A 21,183-nucleotide genomic window follows, 5' to 3' on the forward strand; every position below is an offset into this window, starting at 1 on the left:
GAGAAAATGGTCAATGAATGCCCTAAACCAAAAGACTTAAATAACTCTTAACGAGAACAAGGCAGTTACCATGCAAATTTAAACAATTAAGTACTATTTTTTGTCTACTGGAAGAGTAAACCTTAGAAATCTGATAATGCTTAGCAAGAGGCATTTGCACGCATTGTTAAAACCAAATAAACCCAGTGCCATCGAGTGGATTCTGACTCATAGTGACCCTAAAGGACAGAGTAGAACCGCCCCATAGTTTCCAAGGAGCAGCTGGTGGATTTGAACTGCTGACCTTTTGGTTAGCAGCCGAATTCTTAACCACTACGCCACCAGGGGTTCCGAGGGCTGGTTAGTAAGACATAAATCTTAATAAAAAATTTTGGGAGGGGCATTTGGTAATAAAGATTAAAGTTTTGAATGAATATGCCCTTTGATACAGGTATTCTATTTCTAGGAATTTATCACAAACATATTTGCACATGTATACAAATTTGTATAACTGTAACATTGTTTAAGACAACAACCAAAAAAAAAAAAGGTAGAAACAACCAAAATGTCCATCAGTAGAGGAATGGTTTAATAAATTATTGTACAGTCATTCAATTAAACACAATAAAATAAGGCAGACCTACATGTGGTGTTCTGGAAAGATGTCCAAGGTATACTGATAAGGGGGGGGAAAATGGAGTTTCACAGTATAATTCCATTTAGGTTCTTGAAAAGAAAATGCGTCTGCTTAAACATGCAGATGTGACTTCTACAAAGCCGTAGCAGGAGAGACTGATGGTTATTCTGGGGAGGGAAACCGCAGGCAGGGGCCGGGGGATGAGGAGCTTTCAGACTTTATACCCTCCAATATGCTTTGATTTTTTTTCCCAATTATATTTAAAAAAATTTAAAAGCCTGTAACAAAAAAACTCTTTAGAAAAAAGAAATTAATAGTAAGGAACTATTGTAAATTTCTTTAAAGGGTGAAAATGGCATTATGGTTGGGTTACAAAAAAAGAAAGAGTCCTTACAGCACCGAAACACTGAAACGCTTAAGAATGAAATGTTGAAGTCTGGGGATTTACTTCTGAATAACCTGGGGGTGGGGTGGGTGGAGGGCTGGGAGAAAGTACCCAGGGGTCTAGATAAAGTGCTACCACCAGGAGATCACCATGGAAGTGGGTGAGAAGTTCCCGGGAATCGACTATGTTATTCTGTCCACTTTTGTTATGTTTAAAATTCTCCATAATAAAAAGTTTAAAAACAAAATGAGATTGATAATAGAGAATCTTTCAGATACCAAAGGATATTTATAAAACTGATAACCTTATCAAAACCCCAAAACCCACAGCCGTCGAGTCGGTTCCAATTCATAGCGACCCTATAGGTACGGGCAGAACCGTCCCCTAAGGTTTCCAGGCTGTAAGCCTTTACAGAAGCAGACTGCACATCTTTCTCCCACAGAGCGGCTGCCGGGTTCAAACTGCTGACTTTTTGGTAAGCAGCTAAGTGCTTTAACCACTGCACCACCAGAGCTCCTGATAACTTCATTAGGAAATGATAATTTTTTTTTAAAACAAGGTTTACTTACAGCATACAAAAAATGTGCCACAATGAAGTCATCAAGCAGAGTGGCTCCAGAGATACCAGTGAGCTATGCCTGGGAAAAGGAGGACTGTCTCCTAAGCTTTATGGGCTGGGCTTTGGTCTAGCCGGCACCTCTTCTATCAGTACCTTTTACTTTCAGAGTAGAGGCAGACAGCTTCTCTGCTTCGGGTTTCATTGTGGGGGGCTTGTTGTGGACAAGTTTCCACCATCCTGGTTCTCCAAATTCCTGCGCACCTGAACGGAAGTACATGGGACTTCCCACACTGAGGCAACCCGCTACTGTGCTCCACCAGGTTGAAGTCTTTTTCCTGAAGAAAATGAGAGTTTAAAATTATTGGCTTCTCAACTCCATCATACAGAAAACATGTCCTCTCTATACCCTCTGGAAGCCCTGGTGGCATAGTGGTAAAGAGCTACGGCTGCTAACCAAAAGGTCTGCAGTTTGAATCCACCAGGCACTCCTTGGAAACTCTATAGGGCAGTTCTACTCTGTCCTACAGGGTTGCTATGAGTTGGAACTGACTCGACGGCAGTGGGCTTTTTTTTTTTTTTTTTCCTATACCCTCTATGCTTAGTAAGGCAGGGAGTCAGCAAAGGAGAGGAAGACCCTCAATGAGATGGATTGACACAGTGGCTCCAACAATGGGCTCCAACATGGCAACAACGGTGAGGATGGCGCAGGACTGGGCAGTGTTTCCTTCTATTGTACACGGGGTCACTATGAGTTGAAACTGACATCACCTAACAGAACAACAATACTCTCTATGATTCCTACCCTGTGATACGCTACGGAACCTCTCATTTTTCAAGGAATTGAACGTTAAGAGTCCAGGGAGAGACTCTGGAGTCTGCCTGCCCAGCTTCAAGTCCCGGCTCCACCACCAGACGGTGTTCTAGCTGTTTCACCTTCTTCATCTGCAAAACCAGGATAACAGAACTTACTCTGAGATAATCCAGTCAAGGCACATACACTCTTCTCCTTACAATCATCCTGATTATGGAGTTCTACAGGCTAATTTCAATGAACCTGAGTTGTTTTGCTAAGTATATTAGGGACAACTCTCAATAAATAAAACGAAGCAGCATAATTCCAAGACTGGGCATTCTGTAATGTGGGTGCATCATTAGCCCTGGGAAACGGTTCACTTTGCCTAAGGAGTCGAACGTACCTCTGGGTCTAGCTCCTGTTTGCCTTTACCTACTGGGGAGGTAATAACGCTACGTGCTACACTGCACAAAGCTGAACCTTGGGGGAATAACCAAGATTGGCTAAAAGGGAAGAAAAGTAAAAAATAAAAAAATGAGCTTTTCAAAATACACAAGACTGTATACAACAAAATATGTAAAACGTCAACTATTCACACTTATGTGCCAATTTTTAAAAAGGCAACTGTTATATTTCCATCTTGAAAGCATAAATCAATTACCATAAATCCTAAAAAACAGTCTTTCACAAGAAGGCAGTCTAGCAGTTGGAAACTGCTAGGGAGGCAAGAGAAAAAGCATTTTTAGGAACAAGGACACACTAAAAAAACGGAAAAACCAAAAAACTTTAGTAGTCTAAGTACTATCCGAGACTAGAACAAGACCTTAGCTCCCACCCCCACCATTCTGGCCCCAGCCCACCTCCCCCATCCCCACCTGTCTCCAACCTCTCCAAGGCCCTCTCCTCTCGCCCAGAGGATAGGACCAAGGCAGAGGCCATTGCACTTGTCTTCCCACCCCACCCATCACCTGACCCACCTATCACCTGAAGATCATTCTGCTCAGGAACAGTTTTCTCTAATTTGCCCATCAGGGCTCTGAGAAACATCAAAAAAAGAAGAGAAGCACCATGTCTCTAATACAGCTGAAATACACATCCTCAGATCTCCTACACCAGCAAAGCTAACAGTTTGGTCCAGGGACCGCTGGGAACCAACTCCTTTTCACGGATCTGTGAGGTCAAAACTATTTTCATAACAATACTTAAGATGTGTCCTTTCCACTTTCACTCTCTCACAAGTACGCAGCAGCGGAGTTTTCCAGGGGCTACGTCACTTTGAAGGCTAAGGGGCGCCTGACCCAAGCCATGGTGTTTGCAATGGCCTCATATGCATGCAAAGCTGGACAATGAATAGGGAAGCCTGAAGAAGAACTGATGCCTTGGAATTGTGGTGTCGGCAAAGACTTTGAATATACCATGGACTGCCCAAAGAATGAACAAATCTGTCTTGGAAGAAGTACAACCAGATTGCTCCTTAGGAGCAAGGATGGCGAGACTCTGTCTCATGTACTTTGGGCGTGTTATCAGGAGGGACCAGTCCCTGGAGAAGAGCATCACACTGGTAAAGCAGAGGGTCGGTGAAAAAGAAGATCCTCAACCAGATGGACTGACACAGTGGCTGCAACAGTGGGCTCAAACATAGCAATGACTGTAAGAATGGTGCAGGACTGGGCAGAGTTTCATTCTGTTGTACACAGGGTCGCTATGAGTCAGAACTGACTCAATGACACCTAACGACAACAACACGCATGTGATGTTTGATGATCAACTGACTGGATGCTAAAGCATATATAAGAATCCAACTGTCTTCTATCAACCAGACATCAAGAGATTTGTTAAAACAGGAAACACTGCCATTTTTCTTGCTAATTTTTTTGTTTTGGATGATATGGTTTTTTATTAAAAATATTATATTAACATGAAACGGGTTTACTACTGTTATTTTGAAACAAATTATATGACACTTTTAAATTTTTTTGTTTTAATGTCTAAAATGATGAATATCAATAGCAACCCTGGTGGCGTAGTAGTTAAGTGCTATGGGTGCTAACCAACGGTCAGCAGTTCGAATCTACCAGGCACTCCCTGGAAACTCAATGGGGCAGTTCTACTCTGTCCTATAGGGTCACTATGAGTCAGAATCAATTCAACGGCGCTGGGTTTGGTTTTTTTTTCTGGTTATAACCAACATAAACAGCAGCTCTTTGGGTGTCCTCAATAATGTTTAGGAGCGTAAAAGCGTCCTGAGACCAGAAATAAGAATCACTCCCCTTCCTGTGTCTTTTAGGAAGAGGGGACAAATGGCCCAGGAGAGAAACGTTTTGCCCCACAGATGAATGGGGGTAGGGTGGGTTGGAGCTACTAAGTAAGAAAAGAAAAAGAAGCAATGCTTTGGAACTAGCCAAATTGACAAGGATTGAAAAGACTTAAAAAACCACCATGTTGCTAAAAAAAAAAAAAAATTTAGCAGGAGTGTATTTTCGGAGGTTATTTTCACAACATGCATTGAAAATACATGTATCCTCTGACCCCACAGTGCTACTTCTAATCACAAAAACACAAGAGGAGGTATACACATGAATATGCACCTCAAGACTGATTTAAATGAAAGGTAACTGGAAATAACCTAAAAGTTCATAAGATTAATGACCAGTTAAGCAAAAAAAAAAAAAAAAATGGCACAGGCATACAACAGAACATTATTTGTATAGAATGGAATACATCTGCTGCCAGAACATACACAAACACTGTATTTATGAACGTCTCATATGGCTTTTTGAAGTTTAAAAGCTATGTGAATATGTTCTATTACATATCACCAAAGCTAAGATCCACTGACTTTAAGATACACTATTATTTTATGAACAACTAAAAAAAAAACTTATGACATCAATTGTAAAAGATGTATCCTGATTTTAGACATGTCAAAATCTGAACAACTGCATTTTAAAATCATGAAATACGGTAATACAAAAAACATCCACACTAGTCTTCACTAATCAAAAATATACCTTCTGGAGAAATTAAAGGTCAGGATTATCAAAGCAGACTAAATGGTCACTCACACAACGGGAATTAATTAAGCTTACAACACAGAAGTCCTAGGTTACAAAATCTGACTTATAGACAACTGGTACTTGTCCTTTAAAGTTATGTAAATTTGTTCTCACTTTGAAATGATGGACCCAACACCTAAACCAAAAAAACCTACTGCCGTATAGTCAATTCCGATTCACATCTCTCTCCCTCAGAGTGGCTGGTGGGTTCGAGCCACTGACCTTTTAGTTAGCAACTGACAGCTTAACCACTGTGCCACCAGGACTTTTAGTCATTTAGGTTAGAACTAAATAAACCTTTACACATTTAAACTTTAATAACACATTAAAAGCATAAAAAAAAACAACCAATGAACATCTGATAGAAGACGTATTCAAATTCAGAACTTCACTATACACTTTATTCTTCTCTTAGATTAACTAATGAGAAACAGTTACCATTGTTAAGAAATTGAAGTACGTCCCGGTACTAGCAGCCATGAAAAACACTGAACTTAAACGTAAATGCTCTTTGTAGACTGCTTCTTTAGCATGTATGCAGGATCGTTCGTTCACAGATACTGACCATGTGCTTGTCAAACGCCCTGGCTGTTTCAGCTCTAGGACTGGCTCTGTGTGAGTTTATCAACCACTGATGCTTAAAGCAGAAATCCCAAAGTGAAGGACAGCACTAAGATAATTGTCGGCAGGACCCTGAGTGACAAGGAATCACAGAGTGATTTTTAATTCTCTCTCATTCCTCTGGCTAGATCAAAGAGGAAGTTTATTGTTTTGACATCTCACTAACACTTCCGGAGAGAGGCCTCAGGTTTCCCTTGACAGGCCGTAGGATCCAGCTATAATTTAATAGCACTATTTTATTTTTAATGCTTTATTTTTAGAGTTACATTCTATTTACAGCAAAGGACATGGGTTTTCTACTTACCATGGTGGTGTGAAGTTTCTTTTTAAAATAAATGTACTTAAAAATAAAAATGATTTGATTTAAATAACAAGATTAAGTAATTAACAATTCAGATGATACACCAGTGTGGCCAAAAAACAATAGTTTAAAGTACCGAAAAGGTAGACAGTAATTAATGCCTTTCAGGAGTATTAAAAAAAAAAAAAAAAGTCTCAGCTGAGTCCTCTCAGAACACACCCAAGAAATGAACAAATGAAGCAACTGAACAGCTCTGTTAAAATCTGGCAATACCCTTAAAAGCCAGCAATTTAACTCCAAGTTCTTTCAGAAGATAACCTCCTACACAGAACAGTGCTCAGTGATCATGAAAACATTCTAAGATCTAATTTTACCAGCTTTTTCCTTATTGTCCCTTATAAATATAGAGCATATTAAATTCCCTAAATAGTTCTAAATCATTAAACTAAGAACAGATTTCTTCTCTTCATGAAAAAGAACCAGTTATGCTGTCAATTCCTTTCTTAGCTCCACTAAATAACTGGAGAACTAAAATAGCCCTTTTGTACAATGTCCTGCATCTCTTCTGTTTTCCTCACAGCCAGCCTTCCAAAGGTCGCCCGCACTCCTTCCCACCTCTCTCTCTGTGCCCTTGTCACGTCAGCAAAGCTGTGCCTCCTCACTCCCGGAGCAAACAGAGGCTGCGGGGAGCTCATGTGGACAGGCCTGAGCACCCTGCTCAGACACGGACAGAGCCTTTGTCACATCTACACCGACCAGACCGTGCAACATCCAGGAATCTCACACAGCACTTCAGACGACAAGTAACCACCAGAATCTCAAACAAAATTCGCCCATGTAGTAGCGAACTCACTATTCCCTGATACCAATAAAAATCTTCTTAGACTCACACGGGACTTCCATTAAAACGTACGGTCTCAGTATCTGTGCACTCGGTATCCGTAAGTCTGATGAACCAACCGAAGCAGCCGTGGCGGAGGAGGGTCCAACGGCAAAACGAAAGCACTATTAGGAAAAGCAATCAACGAATACACCAAACGTGTACTGATGTGCCTGGACTTTGTTAAGCGCTGTGGATAATACCAAAAAGTATAAAATAATCTCTACTTCCAAAGTTGTCGTTTGTTGCCGCGAAGTTGATTCTGACTCACGGCAATGCCATGTGAGCAGGGTAGAACTGCTCCATAGGGTTTTGGGGCTGTGACTTTCCAGAAGCAGGTTGCCAGTCCTGTCTTCTGAGGTGTCAACCTTTCAGCTAGTAGTTCTACTTTGATTTCTCATTTAAAAAATTTAATTAAAAAAAACATTTTTTGGAATTTAAAACTTCTTCAAAATGGTACAAGTTAATTCAATAATTCTCCAAAGTGGCTACCTTACGCTGTCTCAAATTTCGTATACTTCGTTTTTTACACCTTCCATCAAGCATAAGGTTTTTAAAGATCACATTACCTATTCCCTAGTAAAAAAGTCCAATGTTTCTCAATAAAAGCACAGATATCTTCTTTCCATCTGAAGTAACCTTGGCGTCCACTTCCTTCCAGAGATAAGTTGTACATTGCCAACATGACAACCTGAAACACAACAAAACAAGGGCTGGGAACACGGTGATTAGGGATGCTCATCTTTAAGGGGAGAATTTGTTGTTTTATATTCTGAGTAGGAGTGATGGGAGTGGGAGGTAAGGGAAGAACAACGTTCCGGAATATTCTTGGTATAGAATTTCACTTAAACTAAATCATTAAATATTTAGTTTAACAATTTTGCACGATTTACTGTGACAGACCTTTCATTAGATGAATACCACTAATTCACTTAATTATGTGCAACTGTTCCTTCTGTGCTACAGGCGCAGGCTGACATCTGACTGACTGACTGGTAACAACAGAGTTATCTCTGAACCAGCTGGTGAAGGGCCGCTCTCCTAAGCTTCCCTGCCTCACACAATCCAGAGCTAAATAAAGGGTTCACCACTGGCCCGTTCTTATTAGATTTAAAACATGGTTTTGAACAGCCTGTATGGTTTTGCCCATTTACATGAAGTTGCGTGTATTAAATACCTATGTACGTACACATGTGAAGAGAAATGTCTGACGGGGCAGTCACCAAAAATGTTAAAGTGGTTGTTTCTGGATGGTGGGATTTCAAGTGCTTTTAACTTCCTTCTTTGCTCTCTTCTGTTTTACTGAAGTTTTTTTTTTTTTACAACGAGCAAATATTATTTACATTAACATTTTGGAAAACAAAGTGTTTGGGGCCATGAATTCCTCATCTGTAAAACAGCAAGGTGGGCCTAGACTAGGGCTTTTCAACCTGACCTCAGGGTGTCCTGGTGCCCCTGGGGGGCTGACAGCCAGGTCTTGCAGAGCCCTGCCCCTTGTCTAACCCAATTTCATCGAAGAAAGCTTTCTACAGTTCAAAATCGCTGCCTCACTGAGGAGATGGTTTCTAACATTATCTTCGGCTCTGAAATTCTAAGTCTTTGGTTTCTGCCCTCTAAAGAGCTTAGAAAAATATACATGCAGGAGTGATTACCAAAATATTTAATGAAGGGTAGAAGAGCTCCATAGTTGTGTCCATTCCAAAGAAAGGTGATCCAATAGAATGTGGAAATTATCAAACAATATTATTAATATCACACGCAAGTAAAATTTTGCTGAAGATCATTCAAAGGTGGCTGCAGCAGTACATCAACAGGGAACTGCCAGAAAGTCACGCCAGATTCAGAAGAGGACATGGAACAAGGGACATCATTGCAGATGTCAGATGGGTCTTGGCTGAAAGCAGAGAATACCAGAAAAATGTTTACCTGTATTTTACTATGCACAAAGGCATTTTTCACTGTGTGGATCACAACTAATTATGGACAACAGGATGAAGAATGGGAATTCCAGAACACTTAACTGTGCTCACGTGGAACCTGTACATAGAGGTAGTTGTTCAAACAGAACAAGGGAATACTGAGTGGCTTAAAGTTAGGAAAGGAGTGCTACAGGGTTGTACCCTTTCACCATACCTATTTAATCTGTATGCTGAGCAAATAATCCAAGAAGCTGGACTATATGAGGAAGAATGGGGCATCAGGATTGGAGGAAGACCTATTAACCTGCATTATGCAGATGACACAACCTTGCTTGCTGGAAGTGAAGAGTACTTGAAGCACTTACTGATGAAGATCAAAGACCACAGCCTTCAGTATGGATTACACCTCAACATAAAGAAAATAAAAATCCTCACAACTGGACCAATAACCAATATCATAATAAACGGAGAAAAGATGGAAGTTATCAAGGATTTCATTTTACCTGAATCCATAGCCAATGTCCATGGAAGCAGTATTCAAGAAATCAAACGACATATTGCATTGGGCAAATCTGCTGCAAAGGCCTCTCTGAAGTGTTGAAAAGCAAAGATGTCACTTTGAAGCTAAGGTGCACCTAATCCAAGCTACAGTATTTCCAATCATCTCATACATACATGAAAGCTGGACAATGAATAACGAAGACCAAAGAAGAACTGATGCCTCTGAATCATGGTGTTGGCAAAGAATATTGAATATACCCATGGACTGCCAGAAAAATGAACAAGTCTGTCTTGGAAGAAATACAGAATGCTCCTTGGAAGTGAGGATGATGAAGACTTCATCTCACGTACTTTGGACATGTTATCAGGAGGGACCAGTCCTTGGAGAAGGACATCATGCCTGGTAAGGTAGATGGTCAGCAAAAAAGAGGAAGGCCCTCTATGAGATGGACTGACAATAGGCTCAAACATAGCAATGATTGTGAGGATGGCATAGGACCAGGCAGTGTTTTTTTTCTGTTGTACAAAGGGTCACTATGAGTCGGAACCAAATGGACGGCACCTAACAACAACAATCCCATCAGTCAGAAGCCGCTGGCTGGAGCAGAACCTTTCAGAAGCAGATCGCCAGGACTGTCTTCCAAGGCGCCTCTGGGTGAGTTTGAACCGCCAGCCTTTTGGCCAGGAGTCAAGCACATAACTGTATGTACCACCCAGGGACTTTCCATAAAGATCACAGCCAAGGAAAGCCTATGGAACAGTTCTACTCTGCGACACATGGGGTTGCCGTGAGTCAAAATCGACTTGATGGCAATGAGCTTGGGTTTTTTGGGGGGGTTATCTTTCCCAAACTTTTGATAAAGTTTCCCTTATATATCAAACTGTGGTTCACAAATCACCAACAGGAAAGAGAGGGCACAAAAAGAAGAGGCCACTCAGTCGGGAGTCCAGGCCTCCATCTGTATCACTGTTTGTATTAGAACTATCTCTACTTATTCCTTTGGTAAACCAACGAATACCAAGTGTAAGATTTAAAAAGAAACAGCCCAGATTCCAAATGTGCTAAGTATTTGGAGAGGTCAATGGAGCCTATTCAAAAACAGCTGATTCTCTTTCAGGTCTTCAATGAGGCTTTGTTTCAGACGCAACTAGAAACACTGGTCAGTGGTTTACGGAGAACCAGCTACGTCTGATCTGAGGTACCATGTGAACGTCATTATATCATGGTACTATCCACTACCCGTATGTCTTTTGGAAGTGAAAAAATAATTTTCAAGGGAGGCTAGTCTAATTGAACATGCAAATTGAGCCAATGGCTTTGGCTATTCTACATTCTGAACAATATACTCAAAAGTCAGTTTTTCATTTAAAAAGAACCTCCAAAGAAAATTCACATTTTTGAAAATAACAAATTACAAATAGTTGTTCTTTCATTTCACAGCTTTTATGAGAAGCTACTTGCAGGGGAAATTCAAATCTGCCTGTGCACATAAAATCCAGCTGCTGACAAGCTGATTCCAACTCATGGTGATCCCATGTGTCAGAGCAGAACTGTGCTCCACACGGTTTTCAATAGCACATTTTTCAGAAGTAGACTGCCAGGCCTTTCTTCTGAGGCACACTGGGTAGACTTGAACCACCCTTTCAGTTAACAATCTAATACCCAGGGATATGCAAACATCAGAATAACCTATTAATGTCAGTCTGACCTTGCCCAGACACAGTATCCCATGTACATTTTAAGAAAAATATCTCAATTACAATATTCATGAGACAGCAATAGGTTTGTTTTTTTGATATCCTCAATATAAACTTCTCTTCATGCTGTACTTCTATATTTTCAAACAAGTAGAAAAAGACTCCCTAAATATACTGATGACCGATTTCATTAGGAAGTGTCCTGATGAAGCACTAATAATTAAGACAATACTCTAAGGCTGCTAAAGCAACTGCAATTACTGGGAATACTACACCCCCTGCTTGTACAAAGAGACAGGACCCCAGGCTTCCGTTCTGAAATCAACAAGGCAGACCTTCCTGGGTGTCTGGAGTGTGCCGGCACCTCCCCCACCCAGACACTGTCGGCTGCAAGCCTACTGTGAATTGCGACAGAAGGCCCTCTGAGTGGAGTCTGCTCTCACAGTCAACACCCTACCTGCCTCCCTGTGCACTCCATCGCTTAGGCTATTGAAACCAACAGGACAGACCTCCCGGGGCATCAGCGTGGGTTTGCCTGGTCCCCTTCCAGTTGGTGCTGAGGGCTGCTGACTAGGGCTGCCACGTACTAGGAAGCAGGCATCTTAAATGGAGCTACATCCACAGTCAACATATTACAGCCAACATACTACAAGACAGACCACCTCCCCCCCCGGGGTCCATTCAGAGTATGACAATCCCTCCCCGACAGGACACTGTCACCTGCAAGCATGCAGCAAACTGCCACAGAAGGCCCCTGGCAGTGGAATCTGCTGTCGTAGTCTCTGGGCACCGCATAGGTCAAGCCTCTGAAACTAACAGGGCAAACATCCCTTGGGGGTCAATTTGGGTTAGTCTGCCCCCACTTCCGGTTGGCACTGAGGAGTGCTGTGTCATAGGAAGCAGGCATCATGAGTGGAAGCTGCATTCAAAGCCATGGGGGGTACTGACAGCAACAAGGAAGACCACTGTGGGGAGCTAACCGGAGCATAACACCCCCTTCCCCACCTGGAAATTGTTAGTTGCCAGGCTGTTGCTAACTGCTACAGAAGCCCAATGCAGTGGAGTCAGCCGCCATAGTCAGCACCCTACCTGCCTCCCTGTGTACTCCATAGCTCAAGCCTCTGAAACCAGCAGGACAAACCTCCTGGGGATCAACCTGGGTCTCTATGCATCCATCCCCTTCCAGTCTGCACTGAGGACTGCTAAGGCTGCCGTGTGTCAGGAAGTAGGTATCTTGATAGAGGCTACTCCCACAGTCCACATACTACTGGGCGGGCTCAGATAGCAAAAAAGGTAGAACTCCCTGGGGTTCATTCGGAGCCTGACAATCCCGCCCCTACCCAGTAACTGTTGACTGCTTGACCGATACGAACTACTACAGAAGGTCCCCTACAGTAAAGCCAGGAGGACGCTGACCTAAGAGGAATCTGCCCCCACTCCCAACCACCACGGGGCAGCTGGGCTCTGAAGCCAACAAAACAGATCTCTTGGAGGTTCTTCTATGCAGTGCCAGCCCATCCTCCTCCAGAAACAGAAGAAAGTCTGCTTGTGCTTTCCCTGAAAGCCAACTCAGACAGAAGCAGCCCTCGAAGAGCAGGGAAAGAAGCCTCAGGCAAAACCAGAGGGTAACACCCAGCTCAAAAGGGGCTCACTGGACGTGAGGTCTCTGTCTGAAAACATGGTTGCAGAAACAGAGAAGGGAAGGGAGTAAAACAGAGAAGGAAAGGGAGAGGACTAGGCCTGCAGGTGGACAGGTTGATTAGTTCACCATATCTCGCCGGAGTTACGGTGCTGTTTGGTGGATGGATTGATCATAGTATGTTTTTTGGTGTGGCTGGGAGAGACTGAAAGTTCAAAACCGAGGTCTGGAATTTCTGAATCCTAATTAAACCAGAGAAGGAGAAGGAGCTATCATGGACAGGGAGAGGAAACGGCAAGAAGAGGTTCAAGGCGCTGCCCACCTAAGAGTTTTCCACAGAAAGTAGGGCAGGAAGAACCAGCGAATACTTTCAATACTAGACAGAACATCTAGAAAGAAGATCATCAAGGAAACAGAGGACCTGAATGAATTACAAACCGACTAGAGTTAACAGACATGTATAGACCACCCCACCCAAAATCAGCACAATATACATTCCACTCCAGTGCACATGCATCGTTCTCCAGGACAGAGCCCCTTCTAGGTCACAAAGGACGGCTTGATAAATTTAAAAGACTGAAGTCATACAAAGTGTTTTCTCTTACTACAACGGAATGATGCTAAACCAAACCACACCCATTGCCATCTAGTCAATGCCGACTAATAGCAATCCTACAGGACAAAATAGAACGGCCCCGTAGGGTTTCCAAGGAATGACCGGTGGATTCGAACTGCTGACCTTTTGGTTCGCAGCTGTAGCTCCTAACCACTGTGCCACCAGGGCTCCAGAGTGGAGCTACAAATCAATAAAAGAAGAAAACCTGGAAAACACACAAACATATGGAAATTAACCAACACACTATTAAACTACCAATGGGTCAAGGGAGAAATCAAAAGAGAAATCACAAACTTCTTACAGTCAAACGAAAATGAAAGTACAACATACCAAAACTCATGGGCTGCAGCAAAAGCCTCAGAGGGAAACTTATAGCAATAAATGCCTACATAATAAAAAAAAAAGACAAAAGATCTCAAATTAACAGCCTAACTCAACAACCCATGAAACTAGAAAAAGAAGAGTACACTAAGCCTAAACCTACCAGAAGAGAGTAAATCACAAAGATCAGAGCAGAAATAAATAAAGTCAAAAACAACAAAACAACAGAGAGAATCAAGAAAACCAGAAGTTGGTTCTTTGAAAAGATTTAAAAAATTGACAAGGCTTTTGCTAGACTGACAAAGAAGAGTAAAGATGCAAATAACCAACAAAAAATGAAAGAGGGGACGTTACAACTGACCTGACAGAAATAAAGAGAATTATTACAAAATACTACAAACAACTATATGGCAACACACTGGATAACCTAGGTGAAATGGACAAATTCTTAGAAGGACACGCCCTACCCAAATTGACTCAAGAGGAAACGGAAAATTTCAACAGACTGAGAAAAAGTGAAGAGATCAAATCAGTGATAAAAAACCTCCCAATAAAGAAAATGTCCTGTATCAGATGGCTTCACTGGGGAATTCTACCAAACATTTAGAGAAGAATTGACACCAATACTGTTTAAGCTCTTCCAAAAGTTAAGGAAGGAAGGAATACTCCCTAATTCATTCTATGAGGCAAACAGAATCCAGATACCCAAACCAGAGAAAGAGCACAACAAAACTACAAGCCAATATTTATGAGCATAGATGCAAAAATCCTCAACAAAATACTAGTAAACAGAATCCAACAGCACATTAAGAGTCATACACCATGACCAAGTGGGATTTATTCCAGGAATGCAGGGATGGTTCAATATTAGAAAACCAATCAACATAATACATGACATCAATAGAACAAAGGAAAAGAACCACTTGATCATCTCTATGGATGCAGAAAAAGCATATGATAAAATCCAACACCCTTTCTTGATGAAAACCATCAAAAAGATAGGAATAGAAGGGAAACTCCTCAGTATGATTCAGGGCATATATGAAAAGCCAATAACCAACATTATATTTAATACAGACTGAGAGCTTTCCCCTTGAAATTGGGAATAAGACAAGTGTGCCCACTCTCACTTCTATTCAATATTGTATTAGAAGTTCTAGCCAGAGCAATAAGACAAAAGGAAATAAAAGGTATCCAGATTGAAAAAAAGGAGACAAATTATTTCTACTTGCCAACTATATAATCCTATATAGAGAAAATCCTATACATAAGTGTTCCAGAACACTTACCTGTGCTCACAAGGAACCTGAACATAGATCAAGAGGAAGTCGCTCGAACAGAACAAGGGGATTGTTTTAGGCTGGGCTCTCTAGAGAAGCAAAACCAGTAAAGCATATAAATATATGTACAGAGAGATTTATATCAAGGAAATAGCTTGCATGATTATAGAGGCTGAAACGTCCCAAGTTCGTGGATCAGGATAGCGGCTTCTCTGGATTCACGTAGCTGCAGGAGCTGGTGAACCCAAGATTGGCAAGTCGGAGAGCAGGGCTCCCACTCTCAGGCTATGAAGATTGACAAATCCCAAGATCTGCAGATAAGCTGATAGCTCAATTCCCAAGAGCTAGAGGTCAGACAAACAGGAGGCAGTCGCAGTATTCAGAGTGAGCAAAAAGCCAGAATGTCCGCTTATGTTTAGATGCAGGCCACACCCCCAAGGAAACTCCCTTTCAACTGATTCACTAGTCACAGCAGATTCCATCATGGAGGATCACATATAAACACTGAGAATTACAATATTAACCATCAGAGGGCTACTGCATGATTTAAAGTCAGGAAACGTGTGCATCAGGGTTGTAACTGTTCACCATATTTATTTAATCTGTATGCTGAGCACAAAATCTGAGAAGCTGGGGTATATGAAAAAGAAAAGGGCACTAGGATTGGAGGAAGACTCATTAACTACCTGCATTATGCACATGACACAACCTTGCTCGCTGAAAGTGAAGAGGACTTGAAGCACTTACTGATGAAGATCAAAGACTACAGCCTTCAGTATGGATTACACCTCAACATAAAGAAAACAAAAATCCTCACAATTGGACCACTAAGCAACATCACGATAAATGAAGAAAAGACTGACGTTGTCAAGAATGTAATTTTACTTGGATCCACAATCAACACTCATGGAAGCAGCAGTCAAGAAATCAAACGACACACTGCACTGAGCAAATCTGTTGCAAAAGACAATTTAAAGTGTTAAAAAGCAAAGATGTCATTTTGAGGACTAAGGTGCCCCTGACCCAAGCCACGGTGTTTTCAATCACCTCATATGCATGTGAAAGCTGGACAATGAATAAGGAAGACCAAAGGAGAATTGACACCTTTGAACTGTAGTGCTGGCGAAGAATACTGAATACACCACGGACTGCCAAAATAACCAATGAATCTGTCCTGGGAGAAGTACAGCCAGAATGCTCCTTGAAGTGAGGATGACAAGAGTTCGTCTTACATACTTTGGTCATGTTATCAGGAGGGACCAGTCCCTGGAGAAGGACATCATGCTTGGTAAAGTGGAGGGTCAGTGAAAAAGAGGAAGACCCTCAATGAGATGGACTGACACAGTGGCTGCAACAATGGGCTCAAGCATAACAACGATCTTGAGGATTGCACAGGATCAGGCAGTGTTTTGTTCTGCTGCACACAGGGTTTATATGAGTTGGAACCGACTCAACAGCACCTAACAACAAAGAGTCCACAAGACAACTTCTAGAGCTAATAGAGGAATTTAGCAAAGTTGCAGGGTACAAGTTCAACAAACAAAAATCAGCTGGGTTTCTATACACCAGCAATGAGAAGTCTGAATGGGAAATTAGGGAAATAATTCTATTTATGGCAGCATCTAAGGGTATGAAATACCTAGGGATAAATCTAACCAGGGACGTGAAGGACTTATACAATGAAAACTAAGAAACACTGCTGAAAGAAATTAAAGAAGATTTAAATAAACGAAAAGATGTTTCATGTTTATAGACTGGAAGACTTAATATTAAGATGTCAATACTATCCAAAGTGATCTATAGATTCAAAGCAATCATAAACAAAATTCCTACAGCCTCTTTACAGAAACAAACTAATCCTCAACTTTATATGGAATGGCAAGAGGCCCCAAATAGCTAAAGCAATGTTGAAAGAGAAGAACAAAGTAGGTGGACTCACATTTCCTGATTTCAAAACATACTATACAGCTATCATAATCAAAACAACCCAGCACTAGCATAGCAATAGACACACACAGACCAATGAAATAGAATTGACAGTCCAGAAATAAACCCACACATCTATGGTCAACTGATTTTTAACAAGAGTGCTAAATCCATTCAGTAGTGGAAACAAGAGTATCTTCAATAAATGATGCTGGAAAAATTGAATTTTCTCATGCAGAAAATTGAAACAGGATCCACGCCTCATACCACACACAAAAGCAAATTCAAAATGGACTAAGGACCTAAATGTATACACTAAAATCATAAATTTCTTAGAACAACAAGCAGGGGCAAAGCTGTAAGGCACAGCTTTCAACAATGGATTATATAATAACAAAAGCAAAAACAGCAGAAGACAAAATAAATAAATGGGACCTCATAAAAATTTTAAAAACCTTTTTTTCATCCAAAGACTTTACCAACAGTGGACATCTAGCTCAACTGGCGTAACATAGTTTATAATAAAATGTTCTACACCCTTCTTTGGTGAATAGTGCCTGGAGTCTTAAAAGCTTCTGAGCGGCAAGAGAGAATGAAGAAAACCAAAGACACAAGTGAAAGATTAGTCCAAAGGACTGATGGACCACAACTACCACAGCCTCCACCAGACTGAGTCTAGCACAACTAGATGGTGCCCAGCTACCACCACCAACTATTGTGACAGGGATCAGAATAGAGGGTCCTGGACGGAGCTGGAGAAAAATGTAGAACAAAATTCTAACTCGCAAAAAAAAAACCAGGCTTACTGGTCTGACAGAGACTGGAGAAACCCCGAGATTACGGCCTCCGGACATTGTTTTAACTCAGTACTGAAGTCACTCCTGAAGTTCACCTTTCAGCCAAAGATTAGACAGGCCCACAAAACAAAATGGCCACACCAACCATGGGGCAAGGACGAGAAGGCAGGAGGGGACAGGAAAGCTGGTAATAGGGAACCCAAGGTCAAGAAGTAGAGAGTGATGACACGTCATTGGGTTGGCAATGTTATGAAACAATACATGTATTAATTATTTAATGAGAAATTAATTTGCTCTGTAAAACTTCACCTAAAGTACAATAAAAAAAAAAAGACTTTACCAAAAAAAAAGTGAAAAGACAAGCAACCGAGAGAGTATCTTTAGAAATTGTATATCTGACAAAAGAATCTAATAACCAAAATATATATAAAATTTCAACAACATAACAACAAAAAGACAAATAACCCAATCACAAAATGGGCAAAGGACTTGAACAGACATTTCACCAAAGAAGACATTCAAATGGCCACCAAACACAGGAAAAGATGCTCAGTGTCATTAGCTATGAGAGAGATGCAAATCAAAGCCACAATGAGATACCATTTCATTTCCATTAGGATGGCTAAGATTTAAAAACAGAAAATAACACATGTTGTCAAGGATGTGGGGAAATTGGAATACTTATCTATTGCTGGTGGGAATACAAAATGGTACAGACCTACCATATGACGCAGCAATTCCACTCCTAGGTATATATCCAAAAGACTTGAAAGCAGAGACTCAGGAAGAGACTTATATACCAGTGTTCACTTCAACACTATTTAAGATAGTCAAAAGGTGAAAACAACCTACATGCCCATCAACAGAAGAATGAATGAACAAAATGTGGTACATACATACAATGGAATACTACTCAGCCAGTAGCAGAAATGAAGTCTTGGGACATACTACAGTATGGACGGATCCTGAAGACATCGTGCTAAGCGAAGTAGGCCAATCACGATAGGACAAATATTGTATGACCTCACTTACATAAAAAGACAAGAAAAGGCAAACGTATACACCATAGTTTATTACTGGTTACCAGGAGCGGGGGGGAGGGGGAAAAGGGGGTTAACAGTGATGGAAAAATTGCATGTGATTAAGGGTAAGGTTGAAAAGCCGATTATTGCTAACTGCTGTCAATAGTTGTACACTTACAAAAAGCTGAATTAGCACAAGTTGTGTGATAGCTATATTTACAACAATGACAAAAAGAAAGGAGTAGCAATCGAGGCTGCCTGTGTACAACCAAACACCTCATGGAATTTGGTTCCTTGTTTGGGAAGTTTAGGGTCATGTTTTCATAGGACTTGCCAGTGAAAAACCTTTCATTGGAATACATCCTTACTAATTGAGTGTGCTTAAACTTTTTGGTTGGTAATATGGACTTCGAAAATATCAACTGTTAATACAATCCACCAATGAGGTGAGCAGCATTCTGGCACCTCTGATCTTGGCATGACAGTCTGTCACTGAGTACTAAGCAAATAATTTATTTCTGGCGCCTTTACATTAGGTTACGTGTGGAACCTCTGATTTTCCAAATACGACACAGACACCAAAACAAACCTATCAGGGCTCCCTATCACATAAGAAAGCCATAATTATGCTTGCAAGCCTTATCTTACAGAAATAAAGGAAGAATAAGCAAAAGCTTACAAAACTAACACATCCAGGAAGCATCATCTAATAGAATGCTAAACCCATACAACGAGGCACCAACTCTGGTCTGCTGAGCTTCACACATGTCAGAAAGGACCCACTTTGACATTACATGCATTACAACCAGAACAGCACGTTACCTCTGAGTTCCAAAGGTATAAAAAGTGGCTGGCATACTGTTTATGACCATAGTGTCAAGAAGATTTTAATTGGTCTAATAACATGTTTAGTGCTTCCATTCTACCTCCTAGTTTGTTGTGCAGTGAAATAAGCTTGCAAGCAACCATCCAAGGCACAAGGTCTCTATTCACCGGAGCAACAGTGTAAGAAGAGTCAGGAATAGGAGGAGGATACGGAATGTGTGGATAATTGCCTCCATGAACAACTGCCTCTTTGCCGTGAGACCAGAACTGGACAGTGCCTGGCTAACATTACTGAACATTTTGATCAAAGACTCCATAAAATTATCCTGATCAAAAGAGGGAAAATACAGAATTTCATTCTCATGGACTCTAGACTTTCTGGAGCTATGGAGGGTGGGTAAACCTCTGAAACTATTGACCTGAAATGTTCTTTAAACCTTAAACGAAAAATATCCCCTGAAGTCTTCTTAAAATCAAACAATAGTTCAGCTTAACTAGCAAAAAAGGCCTGCCTTGAGCATTATGTTTTTTTTAAGAACTATCTATAGGTCGCTATGAGTCGGAATCGACTCGACAGCACTGGGTTTGGTTTTTTTGGTTATTGTTTATATGGGATCAAACTGACAATAACAAATTGAAAGATGAAACAGGAACCTTGGAGTACACTCAGTTTATGCTAATGAAGAACAACTCAGAAAAGGAGGGTGAGAATGGTTGTACAACTGAAAAAGGTAATCAATGTCACTAAATTGTACATGTAGAAAACTTCTGAACTGGTGTATGCTCTGTTGTGTATATTCAACAACACCAAAATAAATAAAATTTAGGAAAAAAATATACATATAAATAAAACTGAGTAATGTATCATTCACTGTTTCTTGTACTTAAGGAGTGTTTGTGTGTATATATACACAGTGATGCCTTGTTAGTGTACATATCAATATAAAAAAACCTAAAAAATTAATATAATCCAGGAATATGTAAAAAGCTATCATTTAGGGTATAGCTGGCTCGGATTAGGGTGCTAGAATCGGAGACTATTAAGAGTAGATATAGGTATTCATCAAACAAAAAATACTCAAATATCTGAGTTGAAATGCAGAAAAGCCAGGTTATGTCGGTTCTTGCAATCTGCCGCATTACTTCTTCCAAATATATTTCCAATCTGGCTAATCTTAACATTTTCAGAAATGCTTTTATTGTTCTAAAAATGGCTGCCATAAAAACATAAACCTATTATCAATTAAAATCAGAGCCTGGCATTACATACAAATGTAATTTTGAGAGATTTTCAAGAATCTCAAGCCCAGTTCACAAAGTTAGCAGCAAGTACTTTACCAAGAGCTCCTTTACCCACATACTCAGTATCCAAGTCTTCTTGTGAAATAAAAATTATTCTCTTTCTGAGTTAACTAGAGCTGCCATAAC

The 21,183-nt window shown here is 40.8% G+C and overlaps 1 protein-coding gene across 2 annotated transcripts in view; it reads right to left on the reverse strand.

Annotated features, from left to right (window-relative positions):
* KAT14 (lysine acetyltransferase 14) overlaps positions 1 to 21,183 on the reverse strand; it is a 54,293-nt gene that overhangs the window by 30,401 nt on the left and 2,709 nt on the right. For both annotated transcript variants that reach the window (XM_010591515.3, XM_064275751.1), the window contains 2 exons: positions 7,781 to 7,902; positions 1,714 to 1,895 (listed from right to left, as the gene is read on the reverse strand). In XM_010591515.3, coding sequence (XP_010589817.2) covers positions 1,714 to 1,895; positions 7,781 to 7,902 — 304 coding nt within the window. The remainder of the gene's footprint in view (positions 1 to 1,713; positions 1,896 to 7,780; positions 7,903 to 21,183) is intronic.

Source organism: Loxodonta africana, chromosome 24 (assembly GCF_030014295.1).
Source record: "Loxodonta africana isolate mLoxAfr1 chromosome 24, mLoxAfr1.hap2, whole genome shotgun sequence".
Lineage (NCBI taxonomy): Eukaryota > Metazoa > Chordata > Mammalia > Proboscidea > Elephantidae > Loxodonta > Loxodonta africana.